Genomic DNA, 21,571 nt, shown 5'->3' with positions numbered 1-21,571 from the left:
TCGATCAAACTCCGATTGATTTATTAAATAATATATCTACATTTTTTATTAATATAAATAAAAAATGGTTAGCTATGTATCTATGTTTATACAAGAGTGATGGCGCATGCGTGAAAAAAAGATCTCCCACTATCAAGAGTAGGTAGGAAAATATTTGAGAATAAAATGGAGCTTTCATGATTTTTCTTAGAATTTTAGGTGTTTTTCTATTGACAAAGAAAGACTCGAACTTTTCACAAAATGCCACCGAAAAAGGTACCGGCGCCGAGTAAAAAAGCGGATCAAAAAAAAAAGGAAAAGGTTATTGAGGTAAGAAGCGATCATGAATTTCCAACCTCTAACCAAAAACTTTAGATTTCCACATGTCTCTTAATAACATCTGGAACTATGATTATATTTATATTTTATCTTTTATTAATATGTATGAAATATGATATTTTTACTAAAACTTAGACTTTTTTTCATTTTTTTAAGGACAAGACATTTGGCATAAAAAACAAAAAGGGTGCCAAGCAGCAAAAATTTATTCAGCAAGTTGAAAAACAAGTGAAATCGGGCGGCGTAAATCCGCGCAAGATCGAGGATCCTAATACCAAAAAATTGGAAAAAGAAAAAAAATTAAAAGAGCAAAAAGAATTGGCACTTATTTTTAAACCAGTTCAAACACAAAAGATAGATAAAGGTACTGAGTATATACCTTACCTATACCTGGTGATGAAGTAAGAAGTTATGAGATACTATGAGATAGATATATTTTCCGAATAAAAAAAAAACAGACACTACGATAAAACAACATTTGCAGGCATAGATCCCAAGTCTGTTGTGTGTGCATTTTTCAAACAAGGACAATGTACAAAGGGGGATAAATGTAAATTCTCTCATGATTTGAGCATTGAACGAAAAGCTGAAAAACGTTCATTGTATTGTGATATGAGAGATGATGATAAGGAAGATGATACCATGGATAAATGGGATGAAGATAAGCTGAAAGAAGTTGTAGAGAAGAAACATGGTGGTGGCAATCGTCCTACTACCGACATTGTAAGTTATGCAAATAATTAATTAGCATTTTTGAAAAATCAGTAGAAAATAATTCAAAATTCTGCTCAAGAAAGAATAATATGAAATAAAATGCTTTTTCTCATTAGATCTGCAAATACTTCCTGGAAGCAGTAGAAAAGGCAAAATATGGTTGGTTCTGGGAGTGTCCATCTGGTCAAAAGTGTATTTATAGGCATGCTTTACCTCCTGGATTTGTTTTAAAGAAAGATAAAAAGAAGGAAGACAAGAAAGATGAAATCTCTTTGGAAGATCTAATAGAAAGAGAAAGGGCCAATTTGGGACCTCATCAGGTATGATCATAATTGCATCAAATATATAAGGAATCAATATAAAATTAAATGTCACATAGAACAATATTCTGATTATATCTCTATGTACTGAAAAATTTTAATAGACTAAGATAACATTGGAGACATTTTTGGCTTGGAAAAAGAGAAAATTGAAAGAAAAAGAAGAGCAAGCCATCAAAGATGAAGAGAAGAAGAGAAACGATTATAAGGCTGGTCGCCAAATCGGCATATCCGGAAGAGAAATGTTCTTCTTTAATCCAGATCTTGCAATAGGAGATGGTAAGATACTGTTTGAGATGTAGCTTGCTTCTTCCTACAATAAATTTAATTCATTATTAAAATCGTTTTAGGAATTGATGAAGGAGATGAAGCAATATCTAGTTATGTTCGCGAAGACGATGATTCCGAAGATGTAGAATATAGAGAACTCGATACGGAACGCCTCGCTTTTGAAGCTAGCGAAATCGACACTAATGGTATCACTGTGGCTACTGCAGATCGGTTAAAGATCAACAGTATTGCTGATAACAATAAGGATATTACAGGTTATAATTATATCACTTGATATTAATATATTTATAATAACACTAGAATAATATTTCAAAGCATATATTTCAGAAACATTTGTGAATTATATATAAATCAGAATAATACAGTTTCAGAAGCCCATAAGTTATTATCATACAATTATTATTATCATTGTTATCCATCAATAATTGCTTTTTTTAACATATTAACATACTAAATAATTTTTACATACTAAAGAATTTTTAATCTTGCACACAAAATGCAGACAATGAATGTATTAATTATAATAATATATTGGTGGATGATTAATATAAAAATTTCTATTCTAGTGACTGTGGAAGAGGGTGCCGCGGCGGTAGCTATTAACGAAAATCTTTTCATGGAAGAAGATTTAGAGGGTTTAGAAGAAGAATTGGGGGACCTGGACTTGGAGGAGTAATCCAGTTGTCCCGATCATGCATCTCTCCTCACTACATCATATTGCTCCAGTGTTTTATCTTCTTTAATACATATTGCTGAGATAACCATTAGCCCCAAATGTGATGTATTATATATTAATATAATTTACATTCTTTCCCCTCCCCCCTGTTCTCTCACACAACGTTGCGTCATCAATATTTTAGCATCAATGTTGCATTTATGTATTCGGGTATGTGTACAAAGAGCTGGTCTCGCGTAAATCATGTAGAATATATAGCATAACTCGATATCGATTCAGTTACTATCTTCACTAATTAAATTTGTCTTTTTATAATGTCGAGTTTATATCCAGTAATTATCTGTGAATATCGAAATATTTAGTACTACACATAAAATAATACATATGCATATATATTATTTTTATAATACTCCTATATATATGTGCGTATGTATATGATTTTACTCGCTAAAAATATTATGGAAAGAAACTGTATATGTTTGTGTATATATATATATATATATATATAACGAGTTTTAAACTGATACACATCAATAGAACAAAAAATTTGGCTGATTGATTAATGAATAAAAAATATCAAGAATTTTATAATAAAAATTAATAAAGATTTTCTAAAAAATTTTTGTTTGTTAAACAGTATATCCAAATTTTTATAAATATAATTTTAGTTAAAGTGTGAGAAATGCTATAGATTAAAAAAAGTTAATTTTGATATCTTGTTAAGCCCATATCAAACTACGCATTGAAGATTGGAATTCAAGATTCAAGATTGAAATTTGACCAATCAGGACAAAGAAATTTTAGTCCGTTTTGTTATGATTAGTCAAATTCCAATCTTTAATCTTTAATTTTCAATTTTCAATGCATAATCTGATACGGACTTTAACCATGAAGTAAAGTAGCGTTTAATTGACCAATCAGATTTAAAAAAAAACATTCCTTTGTCCTGATTGGTCAATTCAATATTACTTCCATAGGTTAGGTTTTCGAATAACCCTTAAGCGGGGAGCACACACTTTTGCATAAGCGCATAATCATAAGCATAATGCGGCGTTTACAACAGAGATTTTAAGCCCTAAGCCTAAGAAATTAACTAATCACAGTCGAGTATTCTTCTCACACTTGATTCTGATTGGTCAATTTTTTAAGGCTTAGGGCTTAAAATTTCTATTGTAGACGCCGCATAAGGAAATTGATAGGTCAATTTCGTTATGCATAAAAAAATGGACCAATCAATTTTCTTATGCTTGTGGTATGCGTTTATGTAAAAGAATGTGCTCTCCGCCTGTGCTTAATTTAACCAGAGAGAAGCCTGAGAGAGGCAATGCCGGCGATTTTCGTGGGACGCTTTTTCTAGGCCGTAGAGCAGCGCCGTGCATCCACTTTTAGGAATTGGAAACACTTAACCACATCCACTATTCGGTACTGTCGGTCATTTGGTTCATGTCCGTGCTAATATACATCCACTTTTCGATACTGTCGGTCATTTTGGTTCATGTCTCTGCTAATACATCCACTTTTTGACTATGGTTCACACATTCTACATCCATAAATGATAGATAAGAAATACATTAAGCGTATACGAATTAATTAATATATTTCGTTTTTTTTTTTAGTTTCACGCAATATTTTTCGTTTTAACATATATACTATGCGCACGTTATACATATATGTTATACCTAACCAAATGACCGACAGTACCGAATAGTGGATGTGGTTAAGTGTTTCCAATTCCTAAAAGTGGATGCACGGCGCTGCTCTACGGCCTAGAAAAAGCGTCCCACGAAAATCGCCGGCATTGCCTCTCTCCTCTCTCAGGCTTCTCTCTGATTTAACTGTTGTGTTAGTTTTGTGCTACGTCCTACCGTATCTTTAACATTAGCTGTATTTTGTATGTAAGTACAATGTTCTAAAATTTAGCAAAAACGGATATATTATTTTTATATTAATTATCCTTTAATAATCGTTCCAGGATAGTATATAGTTCAACAAGTTTAATATAACTATAACTTATGTCAATGGTGTTGATGAACTGTCGATTGATATAGGTTAGAAAATTTATTTACGTTAACGGAATTGACATCAACAGAAAATATGGCTAATAGTAAGTATCTTCCATCTGTTTTTTCGTTTTCATATACATATATTTAGATCTAAATTTACAAAATCTATAAATTGAATTAATTTGTCATTTTTCTAGGCACGGACGAAGATAGCGTTTTGAGTAATGAGGATATGAAACTGAGAACAGCGGATCTGTTTAATAATTATTCTCAAGATGATCCAAGTGATCCTCATTACTCTGACATAGGCAACATAATGTCTGCTTTTGATAACGATGATAATTATTTAAATCCTAAAAAAAGATCTAGACACTCTTCTTCTTCCTCCTCCTCCTCTGATGATAATAATGGTCAACAATATGGTAACCCATCAAGCTATGAATACAAAATGAATGATAGCAATCACGATGAAAGCGTGAGTAAACGTAGAAACAAACGCAAAAAGTTGAATAGTGGAGATGCAATTGATAGTATAGAGAATGAAAAACATACTCAAAAAATTGAGTTAGCAAACGATATGCTTATCTATGAAAGCAAGAACAATCTATCTCATACATCAAAAGCTCAAAATATGATGACGAAAATGGGATACAAACCAGGAAAAGGTCTTGGAAAAGATGACCAAGGTCGCGTAGAACCACTAGAAGCAATTACGCAACGAGGTCGAAGAGGATTTGGGCATTATGTACCAGGTCTGAAAGAAGCGAGTCTCAAATGGAATCCTGAAGAAGAAGAAATAAAAGCTGTAGAAGATATCGAATGGTTACCAAATGTGCATTCTCATATGCTCCTACCTGAGAACATGGTGGATTGGATAAAAACAGGACCGAAAAAACTCACCATAGATGACGAAACCATGTATTGCAATCCAGATATTTTGGAGCAAATTATCAAGTCAAAAACTGTATTTGATAAATTAGATAAGGTTGAGATGCGCAAAGCGAGAACTCGTTCGAATCCTTATGAAACAATTCGCACTGCTAATTTTCTGAATCGTGCAGCTGTCAAAATGGCGAATATCGACAGAGCATGTAATTTCATGTTTACTGACCCAAAGGATTTGCAACCCAATAAATTACTGTACTTTGCCGACGTATGTGCAGGTCCCGGCGGTTTCAGCGAGTATATTCTGTCCAGAAAGAAATGGCATGCCAAAGGATTTGGATTCACTTTGAAAAACGAAAATGACTTCACATTGGATGAGTTCTTTGCTGGTCCGTGTGAAACCTTTCATCCTTTTTATGGTTCTAAAGGCAATGGAGATGTATTTGACCCACAAAATCAAGAAGAATTTAGATCTTTAATAATGAAACACACAGATGGCAAAGGTGTGCATTTTATGATGTCAGATGGAGGATTCTCTGTGGAAGGTCAAGAAAACATCCAAGAGATTCTATCTAAGCAGTTATATCTGTGTCAGTGTCTGGTGGCATTAATGATAGTGAGACCAAGTGGACACTTTGTGACAAAATTGTTTGATTTGTTCACACCTTTCAGCATTGGACTTGTTTATCTAATGTATAGATGTTTCGAAAATATTTGCATCTTCAAGCCCAATACTTCTAGACCAGCTAATTCAGAACGTTATTTAATATGTAAAACAAAAAAAGACGATACACAGGCAGTAGTTCAACATCTCTCTCATGTTAATCATTCACTTTTAAAGAAAGATGATAAGAATGATATAATTCAATTAGTACCGCTCGATGTATTAGAAGCGGATAAGGCATTTGTATCGTATTTGAGAAGCTCTAATGACACTCTAGGAAAAAAACAAATAATAGGCCTCTTAAAAATCGCGGCTTTTTGCGAGGATCCAATGTTGACCGAGCCAAAACAAGCGGATATGCGAAAGGAATGCCTGAATTATTGGAATATACCAGATAAAACTCGCGTGAGACCGCAAAATGTTAGACCACAAGATAAGATATGGGAAATTTTAAGGGATTCTGAATGTTTCTTCGGTTTTGAAGCACAGAAATTGGTAAACGACAATGTCAAAAGTATATTGAATCAACCATACAATTGGTACTGCATGCCCTGTGGTTCCGGTCCTTGTATCGAAGAAGATAAAGTAGCAACATTTTATTTGGGTTTGGGAAGGAGAAAAGTGTTTCGTTACATAAAAGGAGGCAAATGGGAATCGATTGGAGATGTAAAAATAGAACTACCACGTGATACTCTTGTATACGCCGAATTAATATATGAATCAAAATGGACGGGAAAATACTTCTCCAAGACACGTGCATTGCATATTTTGGATGCTTACATGCTTGGTGGAGAAGATGTTAGTAAACGATATCTAGATGATAGGTAAGAAATTTCTTGTATTTTATCAAACATAATATAAAATTCTGAGCTGTCAATAATATATTCTAAGCTGTTAATATATTAATATGTTACTTAAAAATTGAATACAAATCAAATTAAAATTATGTTGTAGTTTCTCTAGCATATTCTTATGTATAAATCTATCAATATTGCAAGGTCTATAGTCTTTATAAATTAAATTGGAGTAGATATTTATATCTATTTAAACTTAAAAAAAATAAATACAAAAGTTTTATAGAATGTAGTATACTATAAAGAGGAATTCTATTATGAATGAATGTGTCATTATATTAATTATAGCTAATATTTTTATGCAATATCCGTTACAGGTATAAATTAACCATGATATTTTGTGATGCACTGTGGAAACCAGTTCCAAATGACTACGTATGTGTGCGCGCCAAGGAGAGATTTATGCTGAATCTCGATATAGAGAAAAACTTGCGTGTCGCCCAACGTCGTGTGAAAATGTCCAATTCCACGTTCAAGTCACAAAAAAATCTATTGGAACGTGATGGCGAAAATGATGAGGAGCCCATATATTTTGCATACAACAGCGTACTTTTCTTAAGAAGCGTTGCTCAGCCTTGGTCACGTCATATTAGTAAAAAAACAGATGTATTTTATGTTTATAATCCGATTACCAAAGTAGCGGAATACGAAATCCGGAACAATCAACATAATAGACCACGTGAAGCCGAAGCTGATTTTAAAGAGGCATTCGAGAAACGTATTATCTGGCATTGGCCTAACGATAACCTAGCATTGGATATGGACACTTTAGTTGCGACGATAAAGTCATCACCAAATATCTGAATCATGTGTATTATATTAAATATATCGTAAATAATTATATCAGTTTTTTGGATTTTTTTTAAAAAGTATTACTGATTATAAAGAATTGATCATGGTTTCATTTAATAGTTAATATCTCAAAAACTTAATAAATATTTTCTAATATATTTTCTTATTAAAATAAGAAAATATATTAGAAAATATTCAGTAATTTAATAAATTATAATCTCTTTCTTCAGGAAGACATTTGAAAGACTGCATCTTCTTTGCATGTATAATGATATACATGTATTTAGTTTACATGATAATAATCGTCGTAAAATATGTGAATCATGTATTATATTGTACATATATTGTAAATTTATGTGCATATATAACTAATTTTTTTCAGTTTTGATTTTTCTAAGTTAATATCTCGAATGTTATAGGAAATTAAACCGGATAGAATTTTAGAAAATGTTTAAAAAAATTAGAAAACTAATTTTTTTATATATGAAAAATTTAAGACATTGCGTCTTATATAATTCTATATACCGTAGACTACTTATATGTATTTTTTTATGTTGAAACAATTAGGTAAACATTCTATATTAATACATTAACGAACAATTATGAATAAATTCTGATAACTGTTATAATCTGTACATGATCATTGTAAAAATATAGTTAACAAAACACAATAAACAAAAAAAAACAAAATAAACAATTATAGAAATTAATAATTACGCACATATACATCAATCGATATGCATTTCGATGCGTGTATAATGCATTTTTAATCACACCAGACATACTTTTAGTGTCTGCCAATCCGCATTCTGATAAGTGGGACGGAGAAATGTGATACACTGTATCTTCACAATTTTTTACAAGAAATAGAAATTTTTCGTACAATTTCAACAATTATATTATATATGATAATTATATAAATATTTTTATTAAATTCCAATGTGTGTTATTTACAATGTTATTATTTTATGTGTATCTTTTAACATATTTTTTAAGAATTAATTTTAATGAACGGAAAAATTACTCCTTTATGTTTTATAAGTTAAAATTTTCTTATGTAACACAGCAATAATTTTTAACTTCATAGTTTTGTGTACATATATTTCTCCTTATATATAAATTATCCATCATGGTAAAAATTATTAACATATTTCATTAATCACAATGTTACTATAACATAAAATAAATTGTAATGAATACATATTTGCAATTCAATAAAAATATGCTGTTGAAAAAAATAAAGATTTTCAATTAGTAATAATATAATTACTGAAAAAAAAGCAAATATAATTATACATAAATTATAACATGTTGATTTATTATAAACAATCTCAATACATGATATACAACTATTTTTTGATATGTTTATATATACATATATATATATATACTCAGTTTTTAAATTTATCCTGTTTATAGTAGAAGTGTGACTACATTTCAAAATATATAAACATATAGTTTATATATGTATATATATATATATATATATATATATATATATCGAGTTTGTAAAAACAAATATAAATAACTACACATTTTCTTACAAATATGTACTTGTGTATACACAGTTTGAAATGAAACTTTAATGTTATCGCACTTTTTTATCATATATTACTCATGATTATTATATTATGCCTTTATATAACGTATCTAATATAGTACTAATAATATATAATATAGTAGTAATGATATATAGAGCTAATTTGTTACATATATGTCTACAAAAGTTTGTCTAAAGATATATATATAATTTATTATTATAAAAGAAAATAAAGTTTGTCTTTAAATTATTTAGAGACAGATAATTTCTTCCTGCAAGGCATATTTAAAAAAAAAACTTTGTTTAACATATTCTCATAATTCAAAGACAAAATAGCTTTTATTCCACTCTGTGTATACATTTGTTTTTTCGTTGTAATGTATAAATTTTTATAAACGCCAACAATAATAAACTCTCTTTCTTTAATCTTGTATCACATTAAATATAATTATCTCGAAGCTCTTGTTCTTTAAGTTCCAAATAAAAATGATTCTACTCTGTACCTTTCAAAGTACAATGGAAGATACATTAACATGCAAATTATTTCAACTTAATTATTTTTGGCAGTTACATATTTTGAACTATTGCAATACTATTGTAGTAACAGTATATTTTCAACAACTAGTCATCCTTGATAACGTAAGTTGTGCTAATAAAAGATATATACTTAATAATATATATAAGAAGAAGGAGAAATAAAAGAAACATTTTAAATAGACAAAAAAGAAGATATTGGGTACATCCTATACTACAATTAAAACAACAACAACGAGATTGGCATAATCTTGTTCACGAAATGAGATTACAAGATGAAGAAACATTTTTCAATTATATGAGAATGACATCCAGTATGTTTGATTATATATTATTAAGAGTTGAACCTTTCATAAAAAAAATAAAAACAAATTCCTATTCCAGAACGGAGAGTTCTTATTCCAGCAGCTGCAAGATTGTCAATGACTATACGGTACATCTAAATTCTAAATATATATACCAAACCCAATGAGCAGACAATAGCCCTTCCTGTTTTCTATTATCACGCGGAAATTATATATTCATTATTTCCGGAAAAGCAAGCATTCGATTGGCCACCGCGTCGCTTCATGCCGTGCGGCTAGCTTTACCGCGTCCTGTGTGCAGAAGCCATTAGCCTCTGTGCTTAATTTAACGGTTGTGTTAAGTATTTGTGCTATGTCCCGCCGTCTCTTTAACATTAGCTGTATATTGTATGTATGTACAATGTTCTAAAATTTAGCAGAAACGGATATATTGTATTATTTTTATATTAATTATCCTTTAATAATCGTTACAGGATGGTATATAGTTCAATAAGTTTAATGTAACTCTAACTTATATCGATGCTAGTTGATGATGATTGTCGATTGATATAGGTTAGAAAATTTATTTACGTTAATGGAATTGATATCAACAGAAAACATGGCCAGTAGTAAGTATTTTCCATCTATTTCTTTTTCTTTTTCATATACATATATTTAGATCTAAATTTACAAAATCTATAAATTGAATTAATTTGTCATTTTTCTAGGCACGGATGAAGATAGCGTTTTGAATAATGAAGATATGAAATTGAGAACAGCGGATCTGTTAAGCAATTATTTTCCAGATGATCCAAGTGATCCCCATTACTCTGACATAGGCAACATAATGTCTGCTTTTGATAACGATGATAATTATTTAAATCCTAAAAAAAGATCTAGACACTCTTCTTCTTCCTCCTCCTCTGATGATAATAACGATCAACAATATGGTAACCCATCAAGCTATGAATACAAAGTGAATGTTAACAATTACGATGAAAGCGTGAGTAAACATAGAAACAAACGCAAAAAGTTGAATAGTGGAGATGCAATTGATAGTATAGAGAACGAAAAACATACTCAAAAAATTGAGTTAGCAAACGATATGCTTATCTATGAAAGCAAGAACAATCTATCTCATACATCAAAAGCTCAAAATATGATGACGAAAATGGGGTACAAACCAGGAAAAGGTCTTGGAGAAGATGACCAAGATCGCGTAGAACCAATAGAAGCAATTACGCAACGAGATCGAAGAGGATTTGGGCATTATGTACCAGGTCTGAAAGAAGCGAGTCTCAAATGGAATCCTGAAGAAGAAGAAATAAAAGCTGTAGAAGATATCGAATGGTTACCAAATGTACATTCTCATATGCTCCTACCTGAGAACATGGTGGATTGGATAAAAACAGGACCGAAAAAACTCACCATAGATGACGAAACCATGTATTGCAATCCAGATATTTTGGAGCAAATTATCAAGTCAAAAACTGTATTTGATAAAATAGATAAGGTTAAGATGCGCAAAGCGAGAACTCGTTCGAATCCTTATGAAACAATTCACACTGCTAATTTTCTGAATCGTGCAGCTGTAAAAATGGCGAATATCGACAGAGCATGTAATTTCATGTTTACTGACCCAAAGGATTTGCAACCCAATAAATTACTATACTTCGCCGACGTATGTGCAGGTCCGGGCGGTTTCAGCGAGTATATTCTGTCCAGAAAGAAATGGCATGCCAAAGGATTTGGATTCACTTTGAAAAACGAAGATGACTTCACATTGGATGAGTTCTTTGCTGGTCCGTGTGAAACCTTTCATCCTTTTTATGGTTCTAAAGGCAATGGAGATGTATTTGACCCACAAAATCAAGAAGAATTTAGATCTTTAATAATGAAACACACAGATGGCAAAGGTGTGCATTTTATGATGTCAGATGGAGGATTCTCTGTGGAAGGTCAAAAAAACATCCAAGAGATTCTATCTAAGCAGTTATATCTGTGTCAGTGTCTGGTGGCATTAATGATAGTGAGACCAAGTGGACACTTTGTGACAACATTGTTTGATTTGTTCACACCTTTCAGCATTGGACTTGTTTATCTAATGTATAGATGTTTCGAAAATATTTGCATCTTCAAGCCCAATACTTCTAGACCAGCTAATTCAGAACGTTATTTAATATGTAAAACAAAAAAAGATAATATACAAGCAGTAGTTCAACATCTCTCTCATGTTAATCATTCACTTTTAAAGAAAGATGATAAGAATGATATAATTCAATTAGTACCGCTCGATGTATTAGAAGCGGATAAGGCATTTGTATCGTATTTGAGAAGCTCTAATGACACTCTAGGAAAAAAACAAATAATAGGCCTCTTAAAAATCGCGGCTTTTTGCGAGGATCCAATGTTGACCGAGCCAAAACAAGCGGATATGCGAAAGGAATGCCTGAATTATTGGAATATACCTGATAAAACTCGCGTGAGACCGCAAAACGTTAGACCACAAGATAAGATCCGGGAAATTTTAAAGGGCTCTGAATGTTTCTTCAATTTTGAAGCACAGAAATTGGAAAACGACAATGTAAAAAGTATATTGAATCAACCATACAATTGGTACTGCATGCCCTGTGGTTCCGGTCCCTGTATCGAAGAAGCTAAAGTAGCAACATTTTATTTGGGTTTGGGAAGGAGAAAAGTGTTTCGTTACATGAAAGGAGGCAAATGGGAATCGATTGGAGATGTAAAAATAGAACTACCACGTGATACTCTTGTATACGCCGAATTAATATATGAATCAAAATGGACGGGAAAGTACTTCTGCAAGACACGTGCATTGCATATTTTGGATGCTTACATGCTTGGTGGAGAAGATGTTAGTAAACGATACCTAGATGATAGGTAAGAAATTTCTTTTATTTTATCAAACATAAATAATATAAAATTCTGAGCTGTCATTAATATATTCTAAGCTGTTAATATATTAATATGTTATTTAAAAATTGAATACAAATCAAATTAAAATTATGTTGTAGTTTCTCTAGCATATTCTTATGTATAAATCTATCAATATTGCAAGGTCTATAGTCTTTATAAATTAAATTGGAGTAGATATTTATATCGATTTAAACTTAAAAAAAATAAATACAAAAGTTTTATAGAATGTAGTATACTATAAAGAGGAATTCTATTATGGATGAATGTGTCATTATATTAATTATAGCTAATATTTTTTTGCAATATCCGTTACAGGTATAAATTAACCATGATATTTTGTGATGCGCTGTGGAAACCAGTTCCAAATGACTACGTACGTGTGCGCGCCAAGGAGAGATTTATGCTGAATCTCGATATAGAGAAGAACTTGCGTGTCGCGCAACGTCGTGTGAAAATGTCCAGTGCCACGTTCGAGTCACAAAAAAATCTAATGGAACGTGATGGCGAAAATGATGAGGAGCCCATATATTTTGCATACAACAGCGTACTTTTCTTAAGTAGCGTCGCTCAGCTTTGGTCGCGTCATATTAGTGAAAAAATATATAAATTTTATAATCCGATTACCAAAGTAGCGCAATACGAAATCCGAAACAGATATAATATACCATCCAAAAACGAAGCTGATTTTAAAGAGGCATTTGAGAAACGTATTTTCTGGCATTGGCCTTACGATAGCCTAGCATTGGATATGGACACTTTAGTTGCGATGATAAAGTCATCACAAAATGTCTGAATCATGTGTATTATATTATATATATCGTAAATAATTATATCAAAGTTTTTTTTAAATTCATGGATTTTTGTTAAAACATTTTACTTTTGATTATATAGAATTTATCATAGTTTCATTTAATTGTTAATATCTCAAAAACTTTATTAAAATAAGAAAGTGTATTAAAAAATATTATATTATTATATCTGCTATGTAATAAAAATATGCTGTTGAAAAAAAATAAAGATTTTCAATTACCAAAAAAACAAATGTAATTATACATAAATTATAACATGTTAATTTATTATAAACAATCTCAATACATTATGTACAACTATCTTTTAATATGTTTATATATATATTTATATTTACATTATGTGTATAAATATCACTCTGCACATACATTCACACATATCATTTTCATACTCAGTTTTTTAATTTATCCTGTAGTAGAAGTATGACCACATTTCAAAATAAGTAAAAAAAAAGTTTTTATATATATCTCGAGTTTGTAAAAACAATTATAAATAACTACACATTTTCTTTTAAATATCTGCTTGTATATACACAGTTTGAAATGAGACTTAAATGTTATCATGTTTTTATCACTCAAGTATTACTCATGATTATTATTATGCCTTTGTATAACGTATCTAATATAGCAATGATATATATAGAGTTAATTTGTTATATATGTCTACAAAAAGTTTGTCTAAAGATTTATTATTATAAAAGAATAAAATTGGTCTTTAAATTATTTAAGAGACAGATAATTTCTTCTTGTAAGGCATATTTGAAAGAAAATAATTTGTTTAACATGTTTATATTATTTATAATTCAAAGACATAATGGCTTATTTCATTCTGTGTATACGTTTGTTTTTTCGATGTAATGTATAAATTTTTATAAACGTCAGCAATAAACTGTCTTTTTTTAGTCTTGTATCACATTAAATATAATTATCTCGAAGCTCTTGTTCTTTAAGTTTAAAATAAAAATAATTCTACTCCGTACCTTTAAAGGTACAATGGAAGATACATTAACATGCAAATTATTTCAACTTAATTATTTTTGGCAGTTACATAATTTGAACTATTACAATACTATTGTAGCAACAGTATATGTTTTCAACAACTAGTAATCCTTGGTAACAAAAGTTGTGCTAAGATACTTTATAGTCTTTGCTCTTCCCAAACTTGAAATGAATTTAGATATTCGTTGATATTATAAGTTGATCATGGATTAATATTTATTCCTAACTTTATATTTGCACGAATCTATTTAACAATAAAATCAAATAGATAGAACTCTGTGGTTAATAAATCCCTTATGAAAGTGAATCGATATATGGCACTTTAATGCGCGTATAGTTTTAAAATCCAAAAAAGAAAAATAAGCATATACACAACACATGTGTATGGAACATGATAAATCACAAAATGTATCATCTGTGATAAGAAAGAATGGTAGTCGCCCATAGAAGACGTTGCCAGATCCAACGCGGTACCCTGCATGGTACAAAGTTGGTCATCGCGCCGGCCAAGTGGCGCACCCAATCCCAAATGCCCCATGGTGCATGTCCGCCGTTAACATAAAGAACATACGTAAAACCATCCTTACACTTTCCCCGTATCGAATAGTAATATGGAAGAAAACTGTGCAACCGAAAGTGACACCTCTGATAAAACAATATAGCAGGAGCATTGCTGGAGAGCACATGTAGGAAGACTGCCTTTACAGAGGAACGTTCAGGAGCAGTGACATGGGCCAACAGCTGTTCTAACAGCAACGAAGCTATTCCATTTCTCCTATATGCGCGTCGTACCCCTAAGCTAAGTATATAACCTACTAGACAATTTTTTCCTAAACTGGAACACAAGATACCCCGATCTTCTTTGTTTAATCTCGCATATGGCTTTATCTCTGCAACGATTAGCCCTATTATTACTCCACCATATACCGCTGCAAGCGCATAGAACCTTGATGAGCTTGTAATATCTTCATACCATGAATAAGGATAATCTGGACAGATAGAAATTAAAAATTAGTTGCGTTCAAAATAATATTTTATATTATACTTATTATTGCAAATTTCCTGTAGTATATATAAATATTATTTGACATCTGAAAAAAATATTATTTAACATCTTTTTAATAAATAGCATTTTACATTTTTATTAACTTTTATGGATAACATAATCCTAAAATTTAATAAAACCATATATATATATATATATTCCAATAATGAAAAATTTTTTAAATATCAACATAAAAAAACAATTTGTACAATATTCTATTTGTATTTTTCTTAACATCTGAAAATTTGAAATTCTTTTAAGAGAAGAATATTTGAAATTATATATATCATTGTGTCATTATTTTAATTTCAAATTCTTCTTTTTTTTATGGCTATATCTGTTCCTATGAAATGTAAAATCATTTCTTCATCTTCCTGTTTCTCTTCTCTCCCGAATATTTACATCTCTATTTTTTAATTAGTTGGAGAAGATTTCATAAAGGAAGGGTAAAGAGAATTTAAATGAGGCTGTTATAAGAAAATATTTTTTTCAATCCTATGTTGCATTTATATATTAGACAAGATCGTTTTGTGTACCAAATGTGCGCGCGTGGGCTCACCTATGGGAAACCAATCTTGACAGAGCGAGCGCACCTCCTCAAGATCATCGGGACAGAGGAAGCGCAGCTGCACCTCGCCTAGGACGCATAGCGGCACTGTGACCGCCGGCGTCGTCACGGAAGCTGCCGCTGTCGTTGTCGTAATCGTCGTTGTCGGGCAACCGCTACAGACGGTGGTCGAACTGTCCCTCGCGACAGTCTCATCCGTGACGTAGGAAGCACGTTGCTTGCCGTCGAGCGGCTCGAGCCTGGCGACGCGACCGGACTCGCTGTCCTCGATCTCCGGCAGGATTACAGGTAGATATCGGTTAAAGGACACGACCATCGCGCGACCGCGGCTGGCCTGTTCTCGTCTCACGGTTTATCATTTGTGTATATCGTTTGCGGGGCCAACGCGGTAATAGAATTGAGAGATACGTCACGTCGTTGCGCATTGACAGCGACCGCCGCCGCTCGTAAACACGCAGCAGCGGCACGTCGTAGACATTTTGTTTTCGCGTTTTATCGTTCTAGTTCTAGGTTCGTTGTTATTGTTGTCGCGACGATTCGCGGCGAATCCACACTTGACGCTGCCACTGCGACTAGATCTCGCGCATCTGCTGTTTCCTGTCGCGCGCAGTGTAAACGACCCTGCATTCATCGCTGCGTGCAAACCGTCAACAATTAGAGTCCTATACCTAGACATAGTATATGTAGACCGAGCGTTTGCCTTTATTTAAGGAGTGGGGGTAAAGATGCACGTAGAAAAGGACATACTCTGTTTCCTGCTTCATGCGTTCTCTCTCGCTCGCACATAGCATAGCGCTCCCTTTCGTCGTGCTACGTGCGAGCGAGAGAGAACGCATGGGGCGCGAAACAGAGTATGTCCTTTTCTACGTGCATCTTTACCCCCACTCCTCAACACTCGGTCTAGATATACTATGCCTATGCACTGAACTATATACTTATATACTACCATACCGAAACGCGACGGCTATGCCCCCACCACTACTACAGAGAGAAGATATAATAGAGGGCGGGAGTCAGCTAAAAGAGTATCAGCAATTAGAAAGAGACGAAGTCAAGTGACCTGGCTGTCCTTGTCTGTTAGCGCATGCGCAGAGTAGAGCATACAGAATCCGGAGAGTACATTAGGATAGTAAAAAATATTATAAAGTTATATTTTAAAGAAAATTAATACAGATTTTTAAGAATCTAATAAATGTTTTGTTATGACAGAAAATCAGTTAAAATTTATTAAAAAATGTATTTTGCAATATATAAGTAGACAAAAATTAAACCATAAATAAATGTAATAATTATATATAATTTTAAGTGTTAATAAAGATAAAGGTTGGAGTTCCGAATAGGTGAACCCTCCGATTTTTTTGAAACTACACTATTTTTTGTATTTTTGAACGCTGATTACGAATATGATAATGAAAATTTGCGACAAGGTCATTTTCAAGGTCAAAACTCAAAAAAACTGAAAAAATATAACTTTTTAGATATTATTTCGATAAATATTGATGTAAGAAAAAAATGTTTCAAATAAAAGTTGTAGTTCTTGTAAAAATACATCATTTATATTGTATAAATTTTTTGCGTAGAACTGAAAGTTTTCGAGAAAATCGATGTTAAAGACTAAAAACGGCGGGTGAAGTTCCAAAAAGTGCTCACCTCTGATTTTTTTGAAACTCAGTATTCTTACGTATTTTGATGCACTGATTACGAATATCATAGTGAAAATTGGTGCATTTCTCATTTTCATAGTGAAAATCATGAAAAACCCATAAAAATTTTAGATCTTACAGAGAAAAACATTTTATGTCCTATTAATTTTTACCGTACGAGTGATAGTTTTCAACAAAAACGATGGAATCTAAATCTTATATCTGTTCTCCCATCTAAGCATGTACTTTGCAGTACATATACGATTCCACTTGGGTTTATAACTTTATAAAAAATTGCAAAATTATAAAAAAATATAAAAATTATAAAAAAAAATGGAGTCAGTTCTTGGTCACGTCCTTGTCGTTGACTCCGGGTTCGGCTGAGAACGAAGAATATATTGATATTTGAGAGAGTTTTTCTTATCTAATTTTTTTCGAAAATCAGTTTTACGCAAAAAATTTATAGAACATAAATGATGTATTTTTTTAAGAACTGCAACTTTTATTTGAAACATTTTTTTCTTACATCAATATTTATCGAAATAATATCTAAAAAGTTATATTTTTTCAGTTTTTTTGAGTTTTGACCTTGAAAATGACCTTGTCGCAAATTTTCATTATCATATTCGTAATCAGCGTTCAAAAATACAAAAAATAGTGTAGTTTCAAAAAAATCGGAGGGTTCACCTATTCGGAACTTTATCCAAGGTAAATTTTAATTTACATTCACAAATTATTTTTAAAATAAATTAGTTTCTTAATGATCAAATTATCAATTTCGATATATTTTAATCTTTAAAGAAATCACAAAAATTTTATTTATATTACTGTACAAGTAAAATATATAATTAAATACAATAAACGATTTGCATATGATTCAAATAATAAAGTAATACGAAAAATATATTTCAGTTAAATTGTTATTGCAACAAATTTATTGCTATAAAATTGCTAATACTAAATATCAAAAACTGCGCATGCGCGAATAGATAATGACAGCCAGGTCACTTGATTCTATCTCTTTCTAATCGTCTGATGTTTCCACTTACACGATTACCTATGGCTTCCGTCCTCTATTATATCTTCTCTCTGAAGCAAATTGACTAAAACCCGTATCAGACTATGCATTGAAGATTGAGATTCAAGATTCAAGATTGAAATTTGACCAATCAGGACAAAGAAATTTTAGTCCCTTTTATTCTGATTAGTCAAATTCCAATCTTCAATCTTCAATTTTCAATGCATAATCTGATACGGGCATAACCATAATCTATTATTTCAAGAATATTCTCGGAATAATCGATTATGGTTGGTCAATTTGGTTACGACCATGGTGTAAAAAACGAGGTGAAGCATTTCCGATGCTGCGCACTTGTTCAATTTTTGAGCCAATCAGCGCGCGACCCATCTTGCAAGAAAAGCAATATGGTTGCTCCCAGTGCATCATCCGTCTTTTGATGTCACATATGCAATAAGTAGTAAATATAATTAATAAAATAAAATATAATTAATGTTGAGGCATCATATTGTTTAATATTTGCTTAATAATATGTATTATGATCATCTAGAAATCATGCCGACTTGTTGCATCAAAAATTGTAAAAGTCGCACCGGTGGAGCTACAAAAACGAAAGACATCAAATTTTTTCCATTTCCGCAAAATCCTACATTAAAAAAAAAATGGTTCGAAGCTTGCCACCGAGAAGAAGGAAATTTAAACGTGAACAGTGGTAAATTTCATTTAAAAAATACATTTGTTATAAATGTTTGAAATATTTAAAAATAACATTCTATCGAGTTTGATTTTAATTATCAGAGAGTTCAATGAATTAGAATCCCCGCATATGACATACTCGTATTATGTCAAGAACGTGAGAACATGATTTTGAAAACTCATGTGTAATTTACAGCAAGAATATGTGAGCGACATTTCTCTTTGGACTGCATGGAAAAGAAGTGGACAAAGCCACGTACGGTGAATACCGAGGCTCGATTAATGAATCGATTGAAGACTGGTTCGATTCCAACGCTATTGCTCGATTTACCAAAGCAAGATACAAATAGAATTAACAGGTGCAATATATTGGAAGGTGATGAAACAGAACCCATGACGAAAAACACCTGGTAAGTTTGGAAGCGATTCTACTGTATGTTTTTCAAAACACTCCATGTATGAAGTTTTAAAAAATTCAATTAATTGTCTTAGATAAATGATTCTGTATTATTGTCATTTGTAATATATATTTCACACTAAATATAGTACTTTGCATGTTACATTCGTAGCAGTGGAATCCCAAAGTACGAAGAACTTGTAGCTTGTGCGAGAAATAATATTGTCAAGGGGCATGCCACATCTGCCGAAACTTCCACAGATATGGAATATAGCAGAAAATGTACAAAAAACCCACCGTTAAGATGGAACCATGTGTACGTACTAAAAAATAAAATACGTAAATAAAAAATAAGTAAAATAAATAAATAAAAAAGAAACAAAATAAATAAACTAAAAAAAATAAAATTTATATATTTACAGAGATGTGCGTGAACCGGAAACGGAAATTGAAAAGCTCCAACGGCGCTTGAAGGAAGCTGAAGAAAGAAATAGGCTACTGTTATTGGAAAATAAGCAGCTCAGAAAAGCGTGGGAAATTAAATCCAATGATCTTGAAGCTATGAAGAAAAATGAACAGAGAATTGGCCAGGATACTACTGCTGATATATTACATGCCGTATTTACACCGGATCAAGTAAAAAAAATGGATGGCGCCGAACGCTAAGAGAATTAAATGATCAGCAGATGACATTTCTCCCGCTATTGCTCTTTGGTCATTGAGTGGTAAAACGTACAAATATTGGTCGCGTTCAGCAGAGAAAACCGCTTAGTAGCAATCGAATGTGATTGGTTACTTTTAGAACCAATGAATCAATGTCGAGTGTTGACAAGACGATAATTGAGCTCTTTCTTTGTTGAACACGGCCATTTACGTGAAGTTAAGCAGTTACCGCTACCTTGCGAGTCCACTCTGCAGAATTGGGCAGCATCATAGATATCTACACTTAGGAATTCCAACGCATAAATTAATTCCGTCGGATGACTGGCTATCCTGTATTTCAAAAGGAAATCGTATTCAACTTTCAAAAGATTTTGAAAATATAGGAAAAATTATGAATGCTGAATTCTTAGCATTCCATGGTAATAGACTCTCGAGGGAATCTCTTATTTTCGACAGAGTAACGGACCGCGTATTGAAAAAAATAAGTAAATCTCTGCCAAGGAATGTGTTAGCATGCTTGGTTCGAACAAGAACATACATTCGATTAAGGCACATAAATTTAGAAATAAAAAAAAAGAATACTGTTAAAAAAGTCGGGAAAAAAACAAAACATATATGCAATAAAGCTTATATTTAAATTGTTATTTTATATAAGTCTGCATTTTATTTAAAATCATTGTCATATGTTATTAAATGTTATTTTAAATATAAAAGAATCATATAAAAAAATATTTTATTTATTCCTGTATTTTATTCGAAGTTTTATTGTATTTCATTAAATATATATTTAAAATTTTACATTCTTCACAAGAGAATTTTTATTTCTTGTAATCGAATTTCATTTTAAAGTGAGCGCTTGCAAAATGGGTCGCCTTCTGATTAGATCAACCGCCATTATGCGCAATACTTTACCTTGTTTTTTAC

At 31.7% G+C, this 21,571-nt stretch overlaps 5 protein-coding genes across 5 annotated transcripts; 4 read left to right on the top strand and 1 right to left on the bottom strand.

The window, feature by feature from the left end:
* The first annotated feature begins 72 nt into the window (after positions 1-72).
* Positions 73-2,739, top strand: LOC138938053 (zinc finger CCCH domain-containing protein 15 homolog). The gene is made up of 8 exons (XM_070304775.1): positions 73-138; positions 191-309; positions 475-682; positions 803-1,041; positions 1,149-1,352; positions 1,457-1,631; positions 1,703-1,897; positions 2,210-2,739. Exons 2-8 carry the CDS (start codon positions 241-243, stop codon positions 2,317-2,319), a joined length of 1,200 nt encoding a protein of 399 aa, XP_070160876.1. The 5' UTR covers positions 73-138; positions 191-240; the 3' UTR covers positions 2,320-2,739.
* A 1,419-nt stretch (positions 2,740-4,158) lies between these two features.
* Positions 4,159-7,943, top strand: LOC138938264 (cap-specific mRNA (nucleoside-2'-O-)-methyltransferase 1-like). The gene is made up of 4 exons (XM_070305115.1): positions 4,159-4,214; positions 4,292-4,423; positions 4,520-6,695; positions 7,043-7,943. Exons 2-4 carry the CDS (start codon positions 4,414-4,416, stop codon positions 7,527-7,529), a joined length of 2,673 nt encoding a protein of 890 aa, XP_070161216.1. The 5' UTR covers positions 4,159-4,214; positions 4,292-4,413; the 3' UTR covers positions 7,530-7,943.
* Positions 7,944-10,086: 2,143 nt separating this feature from the next.
* On the top strand, positions 10,087-13,831 carry LOC138938262 (cap-specific mRNA (nucleoside-2'-O-)-methyltransferase 1-like). The gene is made up of 4 exons (XM_070305113.1): positions 10,087-10,287; positions 10,370-10,504; positions 10,604-12,776; positions 13,128-13,831. The coding sequence occupies exons 2-4, from the start codon at positions 10,471-10,473 to the stop codon at positions 13,603-13,605; spliced, it is 2,685 nt and encodes an 894-aa protein (XP_070161214.1). The 5' UTR covers positions 10,087-10,287; positions 10,370-10,470; the 3' UTR covers positions 13,606-13,831.
* Positions 13,832-14,037: 206 nt separating this feature from the next.
* Naa60 (N-alpha-acetyltransferase 60) lies at positions 14,038-16,863 on the bottom strand. The gene is made up of 2 exons (XM_070305128.1): positions 16,222-16,863; positions 14,038-15,606 (listed from the first exon to the last, which is right to left on the bottom strand). The coding sequence occupies exons 1-2, from the start codon at positions 16,544-16,546 to the stop codon at positions 15,029-15,031; spliced, it is 903 nt and encodes a 300-aa protein (XP_070161229.1). The 5' UTR covers positions 16,547-16,863; the 3' UTR covers positions 14,038-15,028.
* A 2,397-nt stretch (positions 16,864-19,260) lies between these two features.
* On the top strand, positions 19,261-21,285 carry LOC138938275 (uncharacterized). Its single transcript, XM_070305129.1, has 5 exons — positions 19,261-19,351; positions 19,442-19,603; positions 19,784-19,997; positions 20,157-20,300; positions 20,407-21,285. Exons 2-5 carry the CDS (start codon positions 19,447-19,449, stop codon positions 20,648-20,650), a joined length of 759 nt encoding a protein of 252 aa, XP_070161230.1. The 5' UTR covers positions 19,261-19,351; positions 19,442-19,446; the 3' UTR covers positions 20,651-21,285.
* Positions 21,286-21,571: the final 286 nt, after the last annotated feature.

Source organism: Polyergus mexicanus, unplaced genomic scaffold, assembly GCF_030449975.1.
Source record: "Polyergus mexicanus isolate NDT 795.1 unplaced genomic scaffold, iyPolMexi1.0 SCAF_12, whole genome shotgun sequence".
Classification (NCBI taxonomy): Eukaryota; Metazoa; Arthropoda; class Insecta; order Hymenoptera; family Formicidae; genus Polyergus; species Polyergus mexicanus.
This window is presented reverse-complemented; position numbering and strand designations above follow the sequence as displayed.